Raw genomic sequence first — 20,862 nt, 5'->3', positions numbered from 1 at the left:
AGTCAGAATCAACTTGACAGCAACAAACAACAACATTGATTCATTAATTCTAACAAATCTACCTTACTAATGCAAGATATTAATAACAGAGAAACTGCGTGCAAGGGAGGACAGGGTATATGGGAACTCTCTATACTATCTGGAAACCCTGGTGGTGTAGTGATTAAGAGCTATGGTTGCCAACCAGAAGGTCGGCAGTTCGAATCCACCAGGCGTTCCTCAGAAACCCTATGGAGCAGTTCTACTCTGTCACTATGAGTCGAAATTGACTCAGCAGCAGTGGGGTTGGTCTATACTATTCTTCTCAATGTTTCTGTAAACATAAAACTATTTAAAGAAAGTAATTTATTATTTTTTAAAAAAGGAGAAGATTATAATATTTGCTTGGAAAGCTCCAATTGATGGTTTACAAAGTTAATAGATAGATGCTTGCAACTTCCTGGTTTGTTTACTGTGTCCAGTGTTTGTATTAGTTGGCCCATGTGGATAAATGCTTAAACATGTTTTAGAGATTTTTAAAATATTTAATATACATCACATTTAGTTAAAATCTTATCCTAATTCAATCTACTTAATCATATTTTCTAAAATCTTGCATTATTCTTGAAGTAAAAAATGTGTGACTTCAGACTTTTGTCCTTTGTTTAGCGCTGCTTCACATTTATGGACCGCGGGTTTGTGTTTAAGATGGTGAATAATTACACCAGCATGTTCTCCTCGGGTGATCTCAAGGTAAGAGCCAGGTACAGCAGGTATTGTTTCCTGACGTGTGGTATTCTGAATAAATAAACTGGTTTCTGTGCTTATCTTCCTAAAATATTAACCTATCCATTTCTATATCAGAAAATAATCCCTATTCCAAGGAGAGGCAGCCTTTTAAAATGGTTCATCGGCTAAGTCTCCCATCCCTCCCTTAATGGGAGACAAAGGAGAATGGAATGGACATATTCACATTCACATTTTTATTTCCTGCAGTCAGTGAAAGGAGCGATTTTTTGTCAACTACAATTCTTGTGGTCCTGGTATGCCAGGGACTGCCTGGCTTTTAGCACTGAAAGGCCCATTTCCCTGCAAACCCCTCAGTCCTGGGAATGCTGGGACTGTTGGTCCCCCTGCCCACGTCGGGAGTATGGATGGGAAGATGGAGAAGGAATGGTGAATCCAGAACAGTGGTTCTCAAAGTGTGGTTCTTGGACCAACATATAGCAACATCACCTGGCAACAAAATGGCTGGGGGTGGGGTCCATAAATCTGGGTTTTAACAAGACCTGATGGAGATTGTTACACACTCTCAAGTTGGAGAACCATTAAGCTATAGTATGGCACATGTTGGAAGGGCCCTCGTGTAAAATAACTCTGGAAATGGGCCAGATCATGAAAATTGTTGTATCTGTTAAGGTTCTTTGGGTTGCAAACAATAGAAACTGACTGCAATTTGAGCAAAAGGGAATTCATTGGGAGGGTATTGAGAATAAATAACATTGATGAAACAGTTGGAGAATCAGGCTTGGCAAAGAGCAAGAGCCAATCCAGATCCAAAGCACAGAAATAATAGCAAAGGAGGGACAGTGGTGTTGCTGCTGCTTAAAAAAAATGCAGCTGGGACCATTTTCTCCCTCTCCACATGTTGCTTAAGATTTATGTTCCATGTTTTCATCAAGGACCCAGTAGATGGATCCTGATCAAAAGGAGTGAAAGTATGGAATAGAACTTCAAACTCATATGGGAACCAGACTTACTGGATCCACTGAGACTGGGGAAACGGCAAATCTAATACCCAGAAATAACCTTTAAACCTTGAACCAAAACTATAGCATGAAACCACCATTAAACTACTGTTTAGACCAATTAATAAAGAATGTTTGCCTCAAACATAGCATTCGTATAAAGAATTATCTATATGAGTATAAAATAAAGCACAGATAAGAATGTAAGGGGCAGAGAGCCTAAGTTAATGTTGATGAAACAGTATGGGTAGAGATAGAATAGTGACACAATGTGAAGTATGTAACCAATGTTACTGAACTGTTTGTGTAGAAATTGCAAATGATTGTGTATATTGCCACAGAGTGGAACTGCCCCACGGGGTTTCCAAACCTGTAAGTTTTTACAGAAACAAACTGCCACATCTTTCTCCTGCAAAGTGGCTGATGGGGCTCGAACTGTTGACCTTTCAGTTAGCAGCTGACTACTTAACCATTGTGCCCCCAGGGCTCCTTAGGAGGAAGGCTAGAAACTCCTTGCCATCCAGTCAATTCCAACTCGTAGGCACCTTTCAGAGGAAGTATAAAACCAAACCAAACCCATTGCCATTGAGCTGATTCTAACTTATAGCGACTCTAAAGGACAGAGTAGAACTGCCCCATAGGGTTTCCAAGGAGTGGCTGGTGAATTCAAACTGTTGACCTTTTAGTTAGCAGCCCAGCACTTAACCACTGTGCCACCACATCTCCAGAAAGATGTGGTTGTTGTTGGGTGCTGTTGAGTTGGTTCCGACTCTTAACAACTCTGTGTACAACAGAATGAAACACTGCCTGGCCCTGTGCAATCCTCATAATCGTTGTTATGCTTGAGCCCATTGTTGTAGGCACTGTGTCAATCCATCCGGTTGAGAGTCTGAAATAATAGTTTCCCAATAATTTTTACCCATTAGGGAGGGGATAAAGAAAATTATCTGGGTGATGAGAGACAAGTATTGGGAAAGAATAATGGATGTAGAGAGGCCAGAAATAAACAATGATCTTAATAACCTTTCATGTCATGCTTAGGAGTTTGAACATCATTTTTTGGGACAGTGCAAATTCACTTTTGACCAGAGTGGGGTGCTACAAGATTAAATGTTATTTGATTTTGAGAATCCAATTCTTACTTTAAATACTTTTTTGAAAGGATAGTCTTCCTTAATGCTTTATTATGGATGAAATTAGCAAAATACCCATTTAGATATAATTATCATAGACCTAAGATATGGTTTTGGTTTTAAGGTATGTATGTTTTCAAAGACTAAACAGTTATACCATTTCCATGGAAGAATCATTAACATTTAATTATATTCTTGTTCATTTTTAGGTACAAAGGATTATGTCAAATGCTATCCTTGTTTGAAATGACTGATATTGCCATGAAATGTAATCCTTAAATATCTAAGACGAATATTAGTAAATATAATGAAGATAATCTAGCTTAGAATTAAAAATGATTACTTAGAGTACACAAGAGCAAAAACAGAAAATATATGAGGGTGCTCATTGTTCCAACTTACATGGTTGTTTTTGAAACATGTATGACAGTTGTCATAGACTATGCCCGGACTCCACTGATCACTTTCCTAATCTAAACATTACTGAAAAGACAGACCTGTTTGGAAGGGCAGGGAAGAAGAAGGTGTAATTAAATCATGTGTCCTGAGAACAAATGGCATGCAGTGAGAGATTCACTCTAATTAAGGAGTTTCTGCACCATTGTTTTCCTTTGCTCTTGACCAAAGGAGTTGACTGTCCTGATTTGTTTTATGATCTGAGCGTATTTTTAGAATGCCATACATGTGGTGTCTCAGAAGAAAGGCCTGGCAATCTGCTTTCAAAAAATCAACTATTGAAAACCCTCTGGAGCACAGTTCTGCTCTGACACACACAGGGTCCTCATGAGTCAGATCAACTCAACGGCAACTGCTAACTGGTGTGCATGTGGCAAGGCAGTATTTTTCTCAGAGTACACATGCTATGATATAAACTAAAACAAGTGAAAAACATGACTCAGTAGAATTGTGTCTTACAGCAGCTCAATGTCAGTTACAAATGGCATCATTCCCTGAGGAGACCATAATCAGTTTATAAAACTAGGGAACCTAACTACATTTACCACTTTGGAGGGGGTGGAAACCTTTAAACTTCACCATTACCCTATGATCACACAAATAATAACTACATCTTTTTACACGTAAGATTCAAGTGCAACTTTTTTGTTATTAGACTTCTTGGTGTGTAAATAATAGTCATCTGGTTTTCCTCTTTTTCAGACCTTATCCCAATATAAATTTGATTTTCTTCAAGAAGTATGTCAGCACGAACATTTTATTCCTCTGTGTCTCCCCATCCGATCAGCAAATATTCCAGGTAGTAATTCTCAGAAATTTCTTCTGTTCCTACAAAAAGAACACTTTCTGAGTTTGCTTGCTTTGTCTTTTGTTTGTTGTTGTTTTCCATTTTCCCAGTCATAGTTTTATCTGAAGGTATGTATCAGTTTCAGACCCAGGCAATTAGATTAAAATACAGAAGTCACCGGCATGCAATAATGAAGACCACTCTACATTTGTCAAGTTTTGCCTCTAAGGCCAAGCAAATTATAAAACTGACCATTCTAAGTCAAAGAATTTTAACCCGGAGCCATACTGTCTTTCACCATACTGGCCCCACAAAAGATAGCTTTCCTTTGATTTGAAATATATAATTACAGGGAGGAAAAGCTATACTTTATGACTATAAATTGATTTTAAATTACCAGTTAATGTGTTCAGTTATGTTAGAATGCAGTTACTAAAAATGAGTTGGATAAAGAAATCTGGTACCTTGGAAGGGAGGGAGGGAAAAAGGGAGAGAGGACGGAAAGGAATGAGAGAGAGATCACAGCATTGCAGATGCTGATACCTGGGGACCAAGGAGAAGGAGAGGTTTGGGATGCAGGTAAGGCTGGGGCTTCATGTGCTTACTGTAGCTTAAATAATCCACAGAAAATATTTTCATTTATTCCTTTTTTTAAAAAATGATATACATATGTGCGTGCATGTGTGCCTATGGGGTGGTTCTGCTCTGTCACACTGAGTCACTATGAGTCAGAAAGGACTGGACAGTGTTGGACAGCAACAGCAGTATACTCATGTATATATGGAGGTCCTGGTAGACAATGAGCAACACAAGCTATTCACAAGCAGTAGGTTTAATGAAAAGCAAAAACAAAGATGGGACACAGCACTTTATGCTATCATAAAAAAAATAGCTTACACTAAATATTTAGAGGGAACAGAAGGCTGAGTCAGTTATCAAGCCCATACAAATTTCACCATTTTAATCTTAAACATAAACTATATATATTATTCCATTTTTTCTAATTTGTGAAGCAGTTAATAAAAATGACTTAATAGAGAAGAAAGGCTATTTTGAACAATAAAATATTTAGATTTTGGTTTTGTATTTGTATGTGGTTGTGTTTTACAAACTAGTACCAAGTTATTGCTAGGTTAACTAAGCTGATAAAGATACTCAAGAGAACCAAAACTGATTTGTTTACTTTGATACCAAAATTGTTAGCTATCTGTCAGTAGTTCAGAACAAGACCTGATAATGCCTTTGTGGATCTGATATTATAAAGAGTGAAAATTAAAATATTTTTCATAGCAAGCAAGTTTCTAATTAAAAATAAAACTTAGGTGCTCCTGTGGAAAGCTAAGAATTAAAGTAATTCTGTATATGACACTCCTTTTTAGGAAAACAAACAACATAAAGGCTTTCTTCTTGGAAAACAAAGGAATATTGAAGAGACACACTTAACATTTTAGAACAATACATTTTAATTTTCCAGTATAAGTAATGCTTAGTTAATAAGTATATGTGTGTATCTGAGTATGTATATATTCAATCTTTTCATTTATCTATGTGAAATCTAGATCCTTTGACACCATCAGAATCAATTCAAGAGTTACATGCATCAGGTAAATAACGATATTTTATTTTATTATTATATATTTATTATCTAAATATTAATAATTGTATCATAACCCGATAGTATTGATGAATATGGATACTGAGAAATCCAATGAGAGATGTTTGCTGTGTCTATAAATTTCCAGTTTCCAGGCACTAATAAATAACAACATATTTAATATCATACAGTCAAGATATCCAGAAAGTTGATTGAACTTTTTTCTTTCACATATAAGTTGATGATTCCATAATTTATATTGTTTCATATTTTATTCTCCAGCATTTGAGATTTTTGAATTCCCCAAAGCATCTAAAATTTATATGACTCGCATGTTCAATGTAACTAATTTTCTTTGGTATGTTTCTTTTGAAAAACCAAAGCTTGATTTAAGCTGTCCTTTTAGGATTGAGATCATTAGTATCATATAAGTTTCTTTTTACCTGAAACAGGTTAAATACTTAAAGTAGCCTGGATAAACTTTTTTTTCTCCAGCCCTCGACTGGGGATTTAAAAATTTTGTTCCATTTCTAGCCCTTCGATGTTACTTACTATTTCACTAAGAAAGTTTTTTTTTTTTTTTTTTAACCTGTAGCCTTTTGACCTTTAATAAATTAATACAGCATAAGTCTAACTGGACCACTGATCTCATGCTTCCTAAACTTCCACAGTCAGTGTCATCTTGGTGGGTGGAAAAAGTCAATAGCTTTTTTTGTTCCAGGTCAGTTATGAACTGGAATATTCTAGTTCATTATACTAATCATAACTACCTTACAAGTTGTCTTGAAGATTAAATGGAACAAAGTGTATAAAATACTTAACCCAGTCCTGGCAGACAATACATGTTCTGTAAGTGCGAGCTAGTTATATATATTCAGAAAAAAGGCCTGATTATCTACTTCCATAAAGTTAACCACTAAATACCCTATGGAGCAGAGTTCTACTCTGACACACATGGAGTCTCCATGAGTTGGAGTCATGAGCTGTAATGCTACAGCAACTGTTTTTATATATATATAGTTATATAGTTATAGTTAGTTATAGCTGGAGCCCTGGTGGTACGGCAGTTAAGAGCTCAGCTCGGCTGCTAACCAGAAGGCCAGCAGTTCAAATCCATCAGCCACTTCTTGGAAACCCTACTGGGAAGTTCTACTCTGTCTTATAGGGTTTGCTATGAGTTGGAATCGACTCGATGCCAACATGTTTGGTTTTGGTTTTATAGTTATATTTAGTTTCATATATATATAAATATATAAGTATATATGAAGCATATCGAACAATTCTGAATAAATCCATTATTACTAGAAAATTTAACATTCTTTTCTCCATAAGGAAACCCCAGTGGTGTAGTGGTTAAGAGTTCAGCTGCTAGCCGAAAGGTTGGCAGTTCAAGTGCTCCAGGAGCTCCTTGGAAACTGTATGGGGCAGCTCTACTCTGTCCTATAGGGTCGCTAGGAGTCGGAATCGACTCGATGGCAATGGGTTTTTTGGTTTCTCCGTAATTCATGGTTAACATTTCGCAGGCCCCCGCTTCTCTTCCCTCACCTTCTTCAGCCATCTTGTCCTGGAGGGTTTACTTCCACCATTCAGTTCCTACCACCCCAGCCCAGGCTCCATTTCTTTACTTCTCCTCTCTTCCATGGCTGCAGCCTCCTGTGTTGTAACTGTCGCCTATATCTCCCTACAGTCAAATTCATTTAAATCCTACCACCATTTTAATAAATTAATGAAGCACAAGTCTAATTGAACCGATAATCTCAGAAGCAACCAGTGACTTGATATTTCCTACAGAAGTAAATGAAAATGGTTGAGGAACCTGAACACTGGCTAGGGAATTTGCAGCTAGGTCTCTCCATCATCTAGCCCCTACCTGTCTCTCAAGCTTGAATTCTCATCACTCTTCTTTTGGTCTCTGTGCTTACTAATCCCTCATATACCTGGACTTTCAGAACTCTGTGCCATCATAACCTCTACCCCTTTTCCTACTCACCTTCTGCCCACTGCCTTCATCTGCTCTCACAAATCTCTGTATCTCCAAGCCCTACCCATCCTCAAAGGCCTACCTCTAAACCTTTGGCCCAGTAATATTTCCTGCTTCCTTCAAATGGAAAATTTATTTTTCTCCTCTGAATTCCAGCAACACTGTATGCTACCTGCTTTTATGGAATTTAACAGTTAACATCATATATGATTTGTATTTGTGTTTCAACACACAGCATATTAACCTATCTTACTGACTTTTTTTATTGACTACTCATTAAGGACCCAAAACATGTCTTATTTCTGTACCAAGACTGTAGTACTGAATCTCTCCTAGTAATGGGATGGGTTGATAGTAGTCGATTGATAAGTATGTCTTAATTTAAAAGTGATCATTTGATTTTCAGTAACTTGAGTTTTTTACTCTCTCTCCCAAAGATATGCCCGAATATTCAGTCACAAATGAATTTTGCCGCAAACACTTCTTAATCGGAATTCTGCTCCGAGAAGTTGGCTTTGCTCTGCAGGAAGACCAAGATATCAGGCACCTAGCTTTAGCTGTCTTAAAAAATCTGATGGCTAAGCATTCATTTGATGATCGATACAGAGAACCAGTAAGTGATCTTCTGTTCTTCTTTCCCTAAACACTATTTAATGGCTCACTGCATTAAATGCACATAAAATTTACAAGCTTATTGATTTTTATGTGAATCATTTCTCTTGGCGACCATTTCACCTAGGAAAAACAGGCCCAGATAGCAAGTTTATATATGCCCCTCTATGGCATGCTTCTGGACAATATGCCAAGGATTTACCTGAAGGACCTGTATCCTTTTGCCATTAATACATCAAATCAGGTAACTTTGCATCCTATTTCAAAATATTATTTTAATAAAGAGTTTGCCTTTGTTATATGTTTGCCTTGGATGACTGTTTTCCCCCAAATGTGAGCAAACTAGGTATTAAACAACACTCTTGCATCAGTGTCATTTACTCTAGTTTGGTCACCTTCCTCTTACCCCATCTCTCCAATATTTTTTTTTTTCACCCTTTTCTGTCCACCTTCCACATCTCCCCAGTTTTACCAAGTGCCTCTGTTGCATTCATGCCCCCACCCCGTTCCTGCAGTGCCTTCATGCCCACCTAGTATCGGTGTAGCCAAGTGATTTATTTGCAGTCATAGCCCTGGGAGCGGCCTGTTTGACATCCTTCCTCCAAAGAGTTGTCATAAGGACCACACAACATCCCACTGTATTCAAAACCCAGACAAATTACCACCACGCTGAATGCAGTAACTATGGAAAATATTACCATCCAGCAGTTAGGAGATAGCCTTTGGAATTTTTTTTCCAAATCCCAACACATTCCGTTACTATCTGTGTGACTTTAAGTTACCCAATTTCTTTAAGATTTCATTTTCTTGTTTATAAAATGGAATAAAATACCTATATCCCAGGATTATCATGAGGACTAAATTGTAACATGGAAAATATTTGTCATAGAGCCTGGCATATAATAAGTATTTAAAATCTAGTTGTTAGTCATAGTAATATATGTAATATAATCCACAAAAATAAAAATGTAGAATATAACCCATGGATGTATCAATAAGCATTCAAGCTGTTTAGTCTCTGTCTAAAAGATAGTTTCTATTGCATTGTTTTAAAAAAAAAAAATCACATAAGAGATCAAATTGTGGCTAAGAGTATGGTTTTGACTATATTCATTTTCACTGCCTACTTTGGCAAAAGAGCTTTGCTAAAATATAAAAGATCAAGTTAAGTATCATCTAATTGGAAATGTAATGAAGAATGCATAAGTGGGTTTTCAATGTTGACGTATTATGGTTTCCATTAGTCTCTCTTCTGTTTTGAATACAGGGGTCTAGAGATGACCTAAGTACCAATGGAGGATTTCAAACCCAGACAACTATGAAGCATGCAAACTCTGTGGATACATCATTCTCCAAAGATGTTTTAAATTCGATAGCAGGTACATGAGACCTTCTGAGAACACTTGTGTTTAACGCTCATCCGTGTTTACACTGTGTATATCATTGTGCTTTTTACCCAATCCATAATTCATCATGAATAACCTATATGGTAAAGTATACTACCTTTATACAGCTAAATAGTGCTTTTTACATATTTCTTTGAATGCCATCCAGTGATTTGAGGTAGTCGTCTTTTTTTACTTGGCTTAAGGAGCAATCTACTTGGATGTTAACAAATTGCTTCATTCTGGACACAGTCTTTAAGTTTTCATTGCATCCGACCTTTTAAAATATGATAGCTCTTCAACTTCAAACCATATTTTTAAGAACTATTTTGGAAATGTCACTTTAATTTCTTAGACTGTGAAAAGTTGAAACTCCTTCCCCAAAAGTATCCTTATGAACTTTTATTAAAGGATTTTTAAAACAGGAAATGGCTTTTCTTAAAAAAGCTTTTTTAAAGAAACAAAGGGAACAGGTGTTACTTTTTTTTCCCCCATTTATAATGGTCTAAATTTTCCAAAGTCCTTAATGCTGACATCACTGTTATAATAATTCTTAAAGTAATGCATATCTTTTTTATTCATTTTATTTTGTTATTTTTTTTGAGAACATACAGAATAGAACACACATCATTTCAACAATTTCTACATGTACGATTCAGTGACATTGATTGCATTCTTCAAGTTGTGCAGCGATTCTCACACTCCTTTTTGGAATTGTTCCTCCCCCGTTAACATAAACTCACTACCCCCTAAGTTTCCTATCTAATTTTTGGAGTTGCTGTTGTCAGTTTGATCTCATACAGTTAATTCTTAAAAGAACACAGTGCTCAAGGCAGACATATGTTACTAATTAAGCTAAATAGTGTTTGGTTGAAAGAAGACTTCAGGGGATATTTTTGGTTTAAGGTTTACCTATTATCTCAGGGCAGTTTTGGGGGTTCATCCAGCTTCCATGGATTCAAAAAGTCTGTGGATTTTATGAGAATTTTAAATTCTGTTCTGCATTTTCCCCCTTTTGACCAGGATTCGTCTATACAAAAAAATGGTACGTATCTTAATGCAACCGTAGAGTCTCATGTTAATCTTCCACAACACTTCTACCACGTCAATAATGAACATCTTTTTGGTTTATCATTTTACTTTTTTTTGTGTGTGTGTGCTCATACATCTCATTACCATGTGTGTGCTGTGGCTTGTGTTACAGCATTTTCATCAATAGCTATTTCTACAGTGAACCATGCCGATTCCAGAGCATCATTAGCAAGCCTCGACTCCAATCCAAGTACCAATGAAAAGAGCAGTGAGAAGACTGACAACTGTGAAAAGGTATAACTTTCCCCAAAAACTTATCCACCATTATTACAAGTCAGACATTTCTCCATCTTACTCAATCCTTCTTGCTTTTTAATTCCATAGATCCCAAGACCCTTGTCTTTGATAGGCTCAACCCTTCGATTTGACAAGTTAGATCAAGCAGAAACCCGGAGTCTTCTTATGTGTTTTCTTCACATTATTAAAACGATTTCAGAGGGTAAAGAGAGCTCTTACAAAAAATAAATTTTCAAAAAGAAAAATAACACTTTGAATATCATAGCGTCTCATGCAAGTCGGTGTTTCCTTTCAGAGACTCTGATCGCCTATTGGCAAAGAGCACCCAGTCCAGAGGTGTCCGACTTCTTCAGCATCTTGGAGTGAGTTTTAGAGTTGATCAGATAACATTTTTTTTCCCTAGAACCTTGAAAATAATTCATTATACCGCTCTTCATTCTAAGTACCTGTATGATGAATTATCTGTACATAATTACTCATAAAAGTTTTAAATAAAATATAATATTTTATTTAATATATTTGAATGAACAGTTTATAGAGATAAAAGAGCATGAATAATTGAACTTGACCCTTTTTTCTTTCTAGTGTTTGTCTTCAAAATTTCCGATACTTAGGAAAACGTAATATAGTAAGGTAAATATTTTAAATTTCACCAGAATAAACTTGTCTTTTAAAAATAATTATGACATATATTCATGTATCAGGTTAGACATTTACACGTATGGTAGAAGTCTTAAAATGCAAATAGGAATGGTTAGGTTGACCTCACCTGACAAATAGAAGTTCGAAGATTGCCTTATGTTCATATTAGACCTTGCAATGTTTATATAAGGGGAAAACCACAAAAACACGTGTTTGTAAAGGGAAATCATATTTCATGTATTCTCTGAACTGATTTATCTATCACTGTATGCATATAGTTTAGAAGATACTTGTTGAAGAAAATATTTCCAATAAACAAACAAACACAGAAATAACCTGTCCAAACCTTATGAGAGACAAAAAAGGCCAAAGCCCCTTCACAAAACCCAAATTCCCCATTTCTAGAAGAAGTTTTATTTTTATTTTTCATTAAATATGAAGTATGTCATTGCTCAACAATTTCCTTGTCAATTGTCTTTTTTATATACACTGTAAACACTGAGCTATGATTAAAACTTCAGTTTTCCTTGCAGGAAAATCGCTGCTGCCTTTAAATTTGTACAGTCCACCCAGAATAATGGAACCCTCAAAGGATCGAATCCTTCCTGCCAGACATCAGGTCTCTTGACACAATGGTAATGTTGCATTTGTTTGCTATTTAAAATTATGTGTGTGTGTTCGATATAGTCTTCATTATCCATGGATTCTGTAGTTTCGAATTTTCCTACTCGCTAAGATTTATTTGTAATCCCCAAATCAATACCCACGGAGCTTATCTGGTCATTTGGACTTGCTCATGAGCAGAGTGGGGCACAGCATTCCCTGCTGAGATCAAATAAGGCTAGCTTGGTACTTACTAATTCAGTGTTCGGGGGACGTTCTAGAACATCGAACTCATGGTGACCCCACAGGTTAGGGTTGAACTGTGCTCCACTGGGTTTTCAAAGGCTGATTTTTTTTGGAAGTAGATCGCCGGGGCTTTCTTCCAAGGCCACTCTGAGTGGACTCGAGCTTACAGCTTTTCAGTTAGCAGCTGAGCTTGTTAACTGTTTGCACCATCCAGGGACTCTTCCTTAGAAAACAGAACTGTCGTGAATAATGAGAACTGAATCAGCATGTGTGTGTGTGTGCTCAGACCAGATGCATATTTCGAATACCTCTATATGTTTATCTGAAGAAACTTCTTAGATACTTCCTTATCTGCCCACTAGCTAGTAAAGACCTAAGGGGGTATGCCTTATTTACATGCAACTCAGAGCACAGTGCCTTTCATAGAATGAGGGTTAATAAATATTTGAGTTTAACTGAACCTGAAAAGGGAGACATAATTTTAGTAAATGCCTCTTTTAATGTTTACTAATCTGGTGACAGAACAAAGTGTGGGGTCATGCCTCCCCATTCATTTTCAGTAATTGTAATATTTTAGCAATGTGCTTAAAACAGCAATTGTTTTTAAAGGGTCAAAAGGCAAAGAGGAAGTATGCACGATTGTTAAGCTCACTTTAGATTTCCTAGTTATTAAATTGACCTGACTACCAAATACGCCCTGGAATCATCCTTCAGTAGCCTACCTGATGGGAAACATTTGCCCTGAAATCTTATCTTAAAGTTCCTCTGGGTCTAGTAAGTACTAATTCTTTGCTAAAATGTTGCCCAGTCTGATTTATTCTTCCCAAAGCTACTATCATAATATATAATATGAAAATGGTGATATTTTAGAAACAGTTTAGAAAGAAATAAAGTGGTATATAGCCAATAAATTAAAAAATAATTTTTGTCTATTCATCCATGAGGTCCTCTCAAAATTGCTCTCTTGTGATAAAGTAGAGGAAAATATGAAATGGGCGTATTTTGAAAATGGTAGTATAATAAAAAACACATCGCTGTCGAGTCAATTCTGACTCACTGTGACCCTATAGGACAGAGTAGAACTGCCCCATAGAATTTCCAAAGAGCAGCTGGTGGATTTAAACTGCTGACCTTTTTGGTTAACAGCCATAGCTGTTATAGCTGTACTATAATAGAGGAATGTAAAGAATAATTTTCCACATTTAATAACAATTATTAAACCCTGAGGCCACTTCAGTTCTGTAGATGTCTTGTGGATTAGATTTCAAGGTCCCCCTGGACTATCTGGACAGGTCCTAGTTGCTCTTGCCCCTTATCTCCTAGAAACCTGGGCTTTTTCTTCAGGAGTTGCAAATGGAACTTGACTCAAAACCTGGAAATAAAGCAATCTCTAAGGTCCAAGCCATATATCCCAGAACTCATTATTCCTAACAGCTTCAGAATGATGCAGGCTCTCCTGGCAACTGAGATCAAAGTAAGAACTCCAGGGTCTCAGCTCATCTAGACCCTTTGATTAACCCAAAACCAAACAGGATTTGAAGAATGTGACAAAGATAACAGTTGCCTCTTTGTTAGACTTGCCTCCTCAGGGATCTCCTCTTCCTTGCTTCCCTCGCAGAACTATTTTTATGAGTAGTTTACATGACAGCAAATATCCCAAGAATTATTAACCTATTAAAACTTGCCCAAATTGTAGTTTAAATTCCAGTATTTAAAATTGGAAACAGAAAGTATAGTCGAACCTCATTATATATGAATTCTGTATTTGTGCATTCACCTACTCACGAAAATTTATTTGTAATTCCAAAATCATTGCTTGTGGGGCTTTTGTCGTCACTCACAGATACGTGCATATTGTTGTTAAGTGCTGTTGAGTTGCTTCCGACTCATAGCAGCCCTGTGCACAACAGAACGAAATGTTGCCTGGTCCTGCACCATCCTCACAATCATTGCTGTGTTTGAACCCATTGTTGAAACCACCACGTCAATCCATTTTGTGGGGGATCTTATTCTTTTTCACTGACCCTCTACCTTACCATGCTGAGGTCAAATAAGCTGACACTGTGCCTTCTCATTTCAGCTCTCATACAGTAAACAAGTATTGTTTTTACAATCAGTTTAGTGCCACATTTTTACATTTTTGTGCTTTTTGATGGTGATTTTGCTGCTTATAATGGCCCTGAAGCAAAGTGCTGAAGTGCTGGCTAGTGTTCCTAAGCACAAGAAGGCTATGATGTGTCTTAGGGAGAAAATGCATGTGTTAGATAAACTTCATTCAGGACTAAGTTAAAGTGCTGTTGGCAGTGAGTTCAATGTTAATGAATGAACAATATTAAATAAGATGGCTTTTAAACAGAAACACACAAACAGAAATAAAACAAGATTATATATTGATCACTTGATGAAAATGTTGTGACCAGAGGCTCACAAGTCCCTAATCCCATATCCTCAAGAGTAATGGTTCACTGTTCGCTAAGTCAGGTTGCAGCACCTTTATAGAACTTAAGTACCACAAGTAATGAGAGTCGACTGCAATTCCTACTTCCACGATAAACATTGGCTAGTTTTCCCAGTTAGAAATGCCATGGGGCATTGAAAATGAAGCCATTATAGGCCACTGTTGGTACCCTCGGAAAGAGGCAGCTCTTAGCCTCAGACACCATTCAACTACCTCCTTACAATGAATGAGCACATGTTGGCTCCCTCTGCAGACGTGCCACAAACAGAAAAATGAATCATGAGGAGTTTCCAAATACAAAGAAATAGGAAAGCAATTGTTGTTTTATGCCAGATTTTTTTTAACTCTTTAAAAAGAATTTGACATAAGTGAGCTGTATACAATATTGCATTTTTTAATGTGTCCGCCACTGTGTCTTCCTGATCAACCTATAGCCATCTTAACTTCTAATAGCCTTTCCTTGTAAAAACATTTGCATGTAAAGAACTTTCATGGAGTAGTATGATTTTATTAAGTAATAATGAACATGCTTGAACAGACTTAAATTGTGTGTCATTCTGTATATTATCCTTCTGAACCCTATTTTAGCTTAAATAAAATTTCTCCAAAAGTATTTTTAAAAGTCCCTTTTGCCATGTCTGCTATTATTAACCCTTTCAATAAAAAGTTTCTATTCAAAAAACTTTTTTTTTATTTGACTAAATCTAGAGTATTTGAATGAACTTTGGTTATGACATCCCCAGATCACTCTAACCCTGTTTCTTATTTAATTTTCAGGATGCATGCCACTACCAGTCATGAAGGACATAAGCAGCACAGATCACAAACTTTACCTATAATTCGAGGCAAAAATGCACTTTCTAACCCAAAACTCTTACAGATGTTAGACAATACCATGACCAGTAAGTAAACCAGAAGTAATAGAAACAAGGCAGTTACCAGTTTTCCTTTAGATATGTGTAAGGCGTAAATGCATTATAGTGTTCCAGAAATCCAAAGATTGTTGTTTAAATGCTGAAACCATGCTTTTAAGTCTTGTTGTAACCCTGGGCATGTTTCTTATGGTAGAAGTCATCACAGTGTACTTAACAAAAATATAGTGCTCTTTCAGGGAAGAGGAGAAAATAGCTCAAAAGGCAAAATTTCCACAATAATATTCTCGGTGTAAGAATATTATACCTGGAAAAGAGTGACTTTTTATAATGGGAAGACTTACATGGGTTTTCTCTCAGAGACCAACTGGTTTGATTTTTTGGTTCATGGAGGCCTGTCACAACTAGGTTATTACTGTCTACCTGGTGGGAAGAGGATAAATTTGTCCCTTCTCCAGAAGCAGTAAGTGTGACATCTTGAATACAGGAGGTGCACACATTCCAGCTCATGAATGAGGAAAGATGGAGCCCAGTGTTTCACAGCTTGTAAATGTTATTAGCTATGGACACGAGGACTATACGAAGAAGAACATGGCATCAGAATTGAAGGAAGACTTATTAACAACCTGTGATATGCAGATGACACAACCTTGCCTGCTGAAAGTGAAGAGGGCTTGAAGCAGTTATGATGAATATCAAAAACCACAGCCTTCAGTATGGATTATACCTCAACATAAAGAAAACAAAAATCCTGGCAACTGGACCAATAAGCAACATCATGATAAATGGAGAAAAGATTGAAGTTGTCAAGGATTTCATTTGGCTTGGATCCACAATGAATGCCCATGGAAGCAGTAGTCAAGAAATCAAATGACGTGTTGCACTGGGCAAATCTGCTGCAAAAGACCTCTTTAAAGTGTTAAAAAGCAAAGATGTCACTTTGAGGAATAAGGTGCGCCTGACTCAAGCCATGATATTTTCAGTCCCATATGTTTCAAAAGCTGGACTGTGAATAAGGGAGACCAAAGAAGAATTAATGCCTTTGAATTATGATGTTGGCAAACAATATTGATTATACCATGGACTGCCAGAAGAACGAACAAATCTGTCTAAGAAGAACAGCTGGAATGCTCCTTAGAAGCGAGCGTGGCAACACTTCGTCTCATGTACCTTGGACATATTATCAGGAGGGACCAGTCCCTGGGGAAGAACATCATGCTTGGTAAAGTAAAGAGTCAGCGAAAAAGAGGAAGACCCTCAAGATATGGCTGACAGTAGCTGCAACAATGAGTTCAAAGATAGCAACGATTTTGAGGAGGGCGCAAGACCGTGCAGTGTTTTGTTCTGTTGTACATAGGGTCGCTATGAGTCAGAACAGACTCGATGGCACCCAACAACAACATGAACACATGACCCACTGAGTAACCTGCCTGAATGTATGCCTTAACCTGTTAATTTACTTTGTGCCTTTCCAAGGGAGCCGTTAATGCATACTGTCCACTGAGACTGTACATTTAGTCTTTTACCCTTGGAGCATGGTACTTAACCAAGTCTGATTATGGAAGAAATATGGGCCTACCAATGGCCAAATTAATGGAAAAGAACTAAGAAATAATGGGAAATAGACCATCCTTTGGAAGCCCTACAGCTGACATATGAAAAGGGGAAACTAAGGACTGTCTAGTGGTTTTGATTCTACCAGTAAGGACATTGAACAAATAAAAGCACTTTGATTTAATAATTATTTATTGAAATATCAGTAAGCTGAATATGTTGTAATAGAAAAAAAAATCCTTTTTTGAGGAACAAAGAATTGTCTTAGAAGTTATATGCGCATTTTCTTTTTCCTTTTCTAGGCAACTCCAATGAAATAGACATTGTGCACCATGTGGATACTGAGGCCAATATAGCTACGGAGGTTTGCCTCACTATTCTAGACCTGTTATCCCTCTTCACCCAGATACACCAGGTGAGTATGATCATAACGTTTTCTCCAAAATGGCAATAAAATGTGGGGTGAAAAAGCAGCCACGTGAAGTGAAGATGTATTTGTAAAATGTTTTAGGAAATCAGTTAAACACACAAAAACATATTAAACATTAGATTTAGGTTTTAAGGGAAGTTGGCTGGTTGATACACGCATGTGTGTCTTTCACTATCATCAAATAATAGACATTCCTCTTAATTTCTCTTGCTTAGCTACCAAGGAAGCTGGGCTGAGTGAGAATGTGACTATACATTTTCAATCTTAAGAGAGAGACAGAGTGTGCTCTGTGTTAATTTTACAGCTAGATCCAAAAGACTAATAATGTTGAGAAGAGTTTCATGTGCTTGTTTGCTATCTGTATATCTTCTTTGGTGAAGTGATACCACTACATACCTATCAGAATGGCTAAAATTAAAAAGACTGCCCATGCTAAGTTTTATTGAGGTTGTGGAAAAACTCATTCACTGCCAGTGGGAATACACAATGGTATAAACACTTCGGAAAACAATATGGCAGTTGTTGTTGCTGTTGTTTTTCTTTTTTTTTTTTTTAATAGTTAAGCAAACATCTCTCATGCAATCCAGCCATTATTTACCCAAGAGAAAATGAAACATATGTCCATATAAAAGCTTGTACATGAATGTTCATAGCACCTTTATTTGTCATAGCCCAAACTGGAAACAACACAAATGTCAATCATTTGACGAATAGATAAACCAAAAGTATTACACAATGAAGCGTAGCTCAGCAATAAAAAAGAATTAAGTACTGAGACACGCTATAACATGGATGAATCTCAGAATAGTTACGCTGAGTGAAAGAAGCCAAACAAAAAGAAGACATACTGCTTGATTCCGTTTTATAAAATTTTAGAAAATGCAGACTATCAAAACAGCAGATTAGTGGGATGTGGAGGAGGGGTGGTAGGGAGGGATTACAAAAACACATGAGAAAACTTTTGGGGGTGATGGATATGTTCATTATGTTGATTGCAGTGATGGTTTTATGGAGTATACCTATGTCAGACCTATCAAACTGTACTTTGAATATGCGCAGCTTATTGTATGTCAATTATACCTCAATAGAGCTGTTAAAAGAAAAAAAAAACTTACAACTCCCTCAAATCAGCTCACAGAGTCAGGCCAGCACATTACGGATTGAGCCGGACAAGTTGGACCATTGAGTACAGGATCTCTACCAAACAGCAAGATTACACCAAGAAAGCCCTACTTGCATGTGAAATGTCAGCATGGGGGTAGAAAAAGCAAAAACTGGCCTTTGATTCTTTATTACTCCATGGAAGCATCACTCAAATCTCACACATCATAAAGGCCTTATTAGGCCTATAAGGACCCGACCTTTCTTGAACCTCATCTCCAACCCCACCAATGCTTCGGCTCCTCTGCTTTTCTTTTTCCTCAAACTCCCAAGCTCTTTTCCAATTCGAGGCTCTTGCACTAGCTGTTAGTCCTTCCCTCAGATCTCCCCTGCAAGGGCTCCCTCCACTCATGATGCATCTCCTTAGTAGAGAGGTCTTTGCTGACCATCCTATCTATTCAAAACAGTCACTTTTTATCATGTCGTTTTGCTCCATTTTCTTAGTCTTTTTTTTTTTTTTTCAATCACTGCTATGTATGTTTTATTGAGAACCTGGACTTTGACTTCTTATTCAGTACTTTTTCCCAGAATCTAAGATTGTGGCTATCACATAGTAGGCTCACAATAAATATTCGTTAAAATAATTCAGTTGTTCTTAACACTTATCTTAAATAATTTCTGTGCTTAATTTCCAGAGGCAACTCCAGCAATCAGACTGCCAAAATTCAATGATGAAAAGGGTCTTTGATACCTACATGCTCTTTTTCCAAGTCAACCAGTCAGCCATAGCGCTGAAACACGTGTTTGCCTCCTTGAGACTGTTTGTTTGTAAGGTAAGGGTCCTCCAGGTCCTAGTGCTGCTCAGTTAAGGAGGATAATGAACACATATCAACCCTCATATCTCTCGGGATGGAGGAAAAGTTTGGTTCCTTCTATTTTTGTTTTAAAAGACTTTGATTCATGGTCTCAAAATGAATTCATAACCTTGACAGCCCATCTGCTTAAGTACCAAAAAGGAATAAAATTAGCATCTGGTCACCCATTCATTGCATTCTCAGTGTTTGTGGCATAGAGTTAGCTAAAATGTACAGCATTGATTGGCATGTCTATTCATGCCAGGTTAAAGATTCCACATTAAAGTAGATGCAGCCATCACCTTTCAGAACACCTGTAAATGATACCTATGGTTCTAACAATGTTTGGTGAATATAGATCATTTTAAGCCTCTCATTCACTTTGTTGAGTTATCATTTAGCTCCCTGGGTGGCACAAATGGTTTGTGCTCAACTACTAACCTAAAAGTTGGGGGTTCAGACTCATCCAGTGGGACCATAGAAGAAAGGCCTGGCAATCTGCTTGTGTAAAGATTACAGCCAAGAAACTGCTATGGAGCAGTTCTACTCTGTAAAACATGGGGCCACCATGAGTTGGAATCAACTCAATGGCATGGGTTGTCATCAGTTATTGATACAAATGATACTTAACAAAGAAGAACACACCTACTTCTAAGAAGAAAAGAGAAATATTAACATAAACTTTGATCAGTAAAATTATATCCCTCTTATAAATGGAAGAAAGAGACTAGGCTAAAAAAAGAAGAGGGTTTTGATTCTAGGGAATTTTAAAAATATGAGAATGAAGAGAGTGACGTGAAGGCATGCTGCTCACTGAACCCATGCTTCCATTTCCGTAGTTTCCTTCAGCGTTCTTTCAAGGGCCGGCAGACCTCTGTGGATTGTTCTGTTACGAAGTCCTAAAATGCTGTAACCACAGGTCACGGTCAACTCAGATGGAAGCCTCAGCACTTCTGTACTTTTTCATGAGGAAGAATTTTGAATTTAACAAGCAGAAGTCCATTGTCCGATCCCACTTACAAGTACGTACTGCCAACTTTCATGAATGCTTTTATGAAAGCCACTGCTCTGTTTCAGCACTGACAAACACCAGCTGTG

At 37.1% G+C, this 20,862-nt stretch overlaps 1 protein-coding gene across 6 annotated transcripts in view; it reads left to right on the top strand.

Moving 5' to 3' along the window:
• The window catches only part of DOCK10 (dedicator of cytokinesis 10), a 310,282-nt gene that overhangs the window by 258,672 nt on the left and 30,748 nt on the right, over positions 1–20,862 (top strand). For 5 of the 6 annotated variants that reach the window (XM_049888334.1, XM_049888333.1, XM_049888332.1 and 2 more), the window contains exons 29-43: positions 649–732; positions 4,019–4,115; positions 5,663–5,707; positions 8,116–8,291; positions 8,418–8,534; positions 9,558–9,669; positions 10,880–11,001; positions 11,092–11,206; positions 11,300–11,366; positions 11,590–11,637; positions 12,180–12,281; positions 15,731–15,855; positions 17,682–17,794; positions 19,606–19,743; positions 20,604–20,786. In XM_049888334.1, coding sequence (XP_049744291.1) covers positions 649–732; positions 4,019–4,115; positions 5,663–5,707; positions 8,116–8,291; positions 8,418–8,534; positions 9,558–9,669; positions 10,880–11,001; positions 11,092–11,206; positions 11,300–11,366; positions 11,590–11,637; positions 12,180–12,281; positions 15,731–15,855; positions 17,682–17,794; positions 19,606–19,743; positions 20,604–20,786 — 1,644 coding nt within the window. The remainder of the gene's footprint in view (positions 1–648; positions 733–4,018; positions 4,116–5,662; positions 5,708–8,115; positions 8,292–8,417; positions 8,535–9,557; positions 9,670–10,879; positions 11,002–11,091; positions 11,207–11,299; positions 11,367–11,589; positions 11,638–12,179; positions 12,282–15,730; positions 15,856–17,681; positions 17,795–19,605; positions 19,744–20,603; positions 20,787–20,862) is intronic. The other variant, XM_049888331.1, reaches the window with a different exon arrangement.

Source organism: Elephas maximus, chromosome 6 (genome assembly GCF_024166365.1).
Source record: "Elephas maximus indicus isolate mEleMax1 chromosome 6, mEleMax1 primary haplotype, whole genome shotgun sequence".
In the NCBI taxonomy this organism is placed as follows: domain Eukaryota; kingdom Metazoa; phylum Chordata; class Mammalia; order Proboscidea; family Elephantidae; genus Elephas; species Elephas maximus.
Note: the sequence above shows the minus strand (reverse complement) of the source record. Positions and strands in the feature narration are given on the sequence as shown.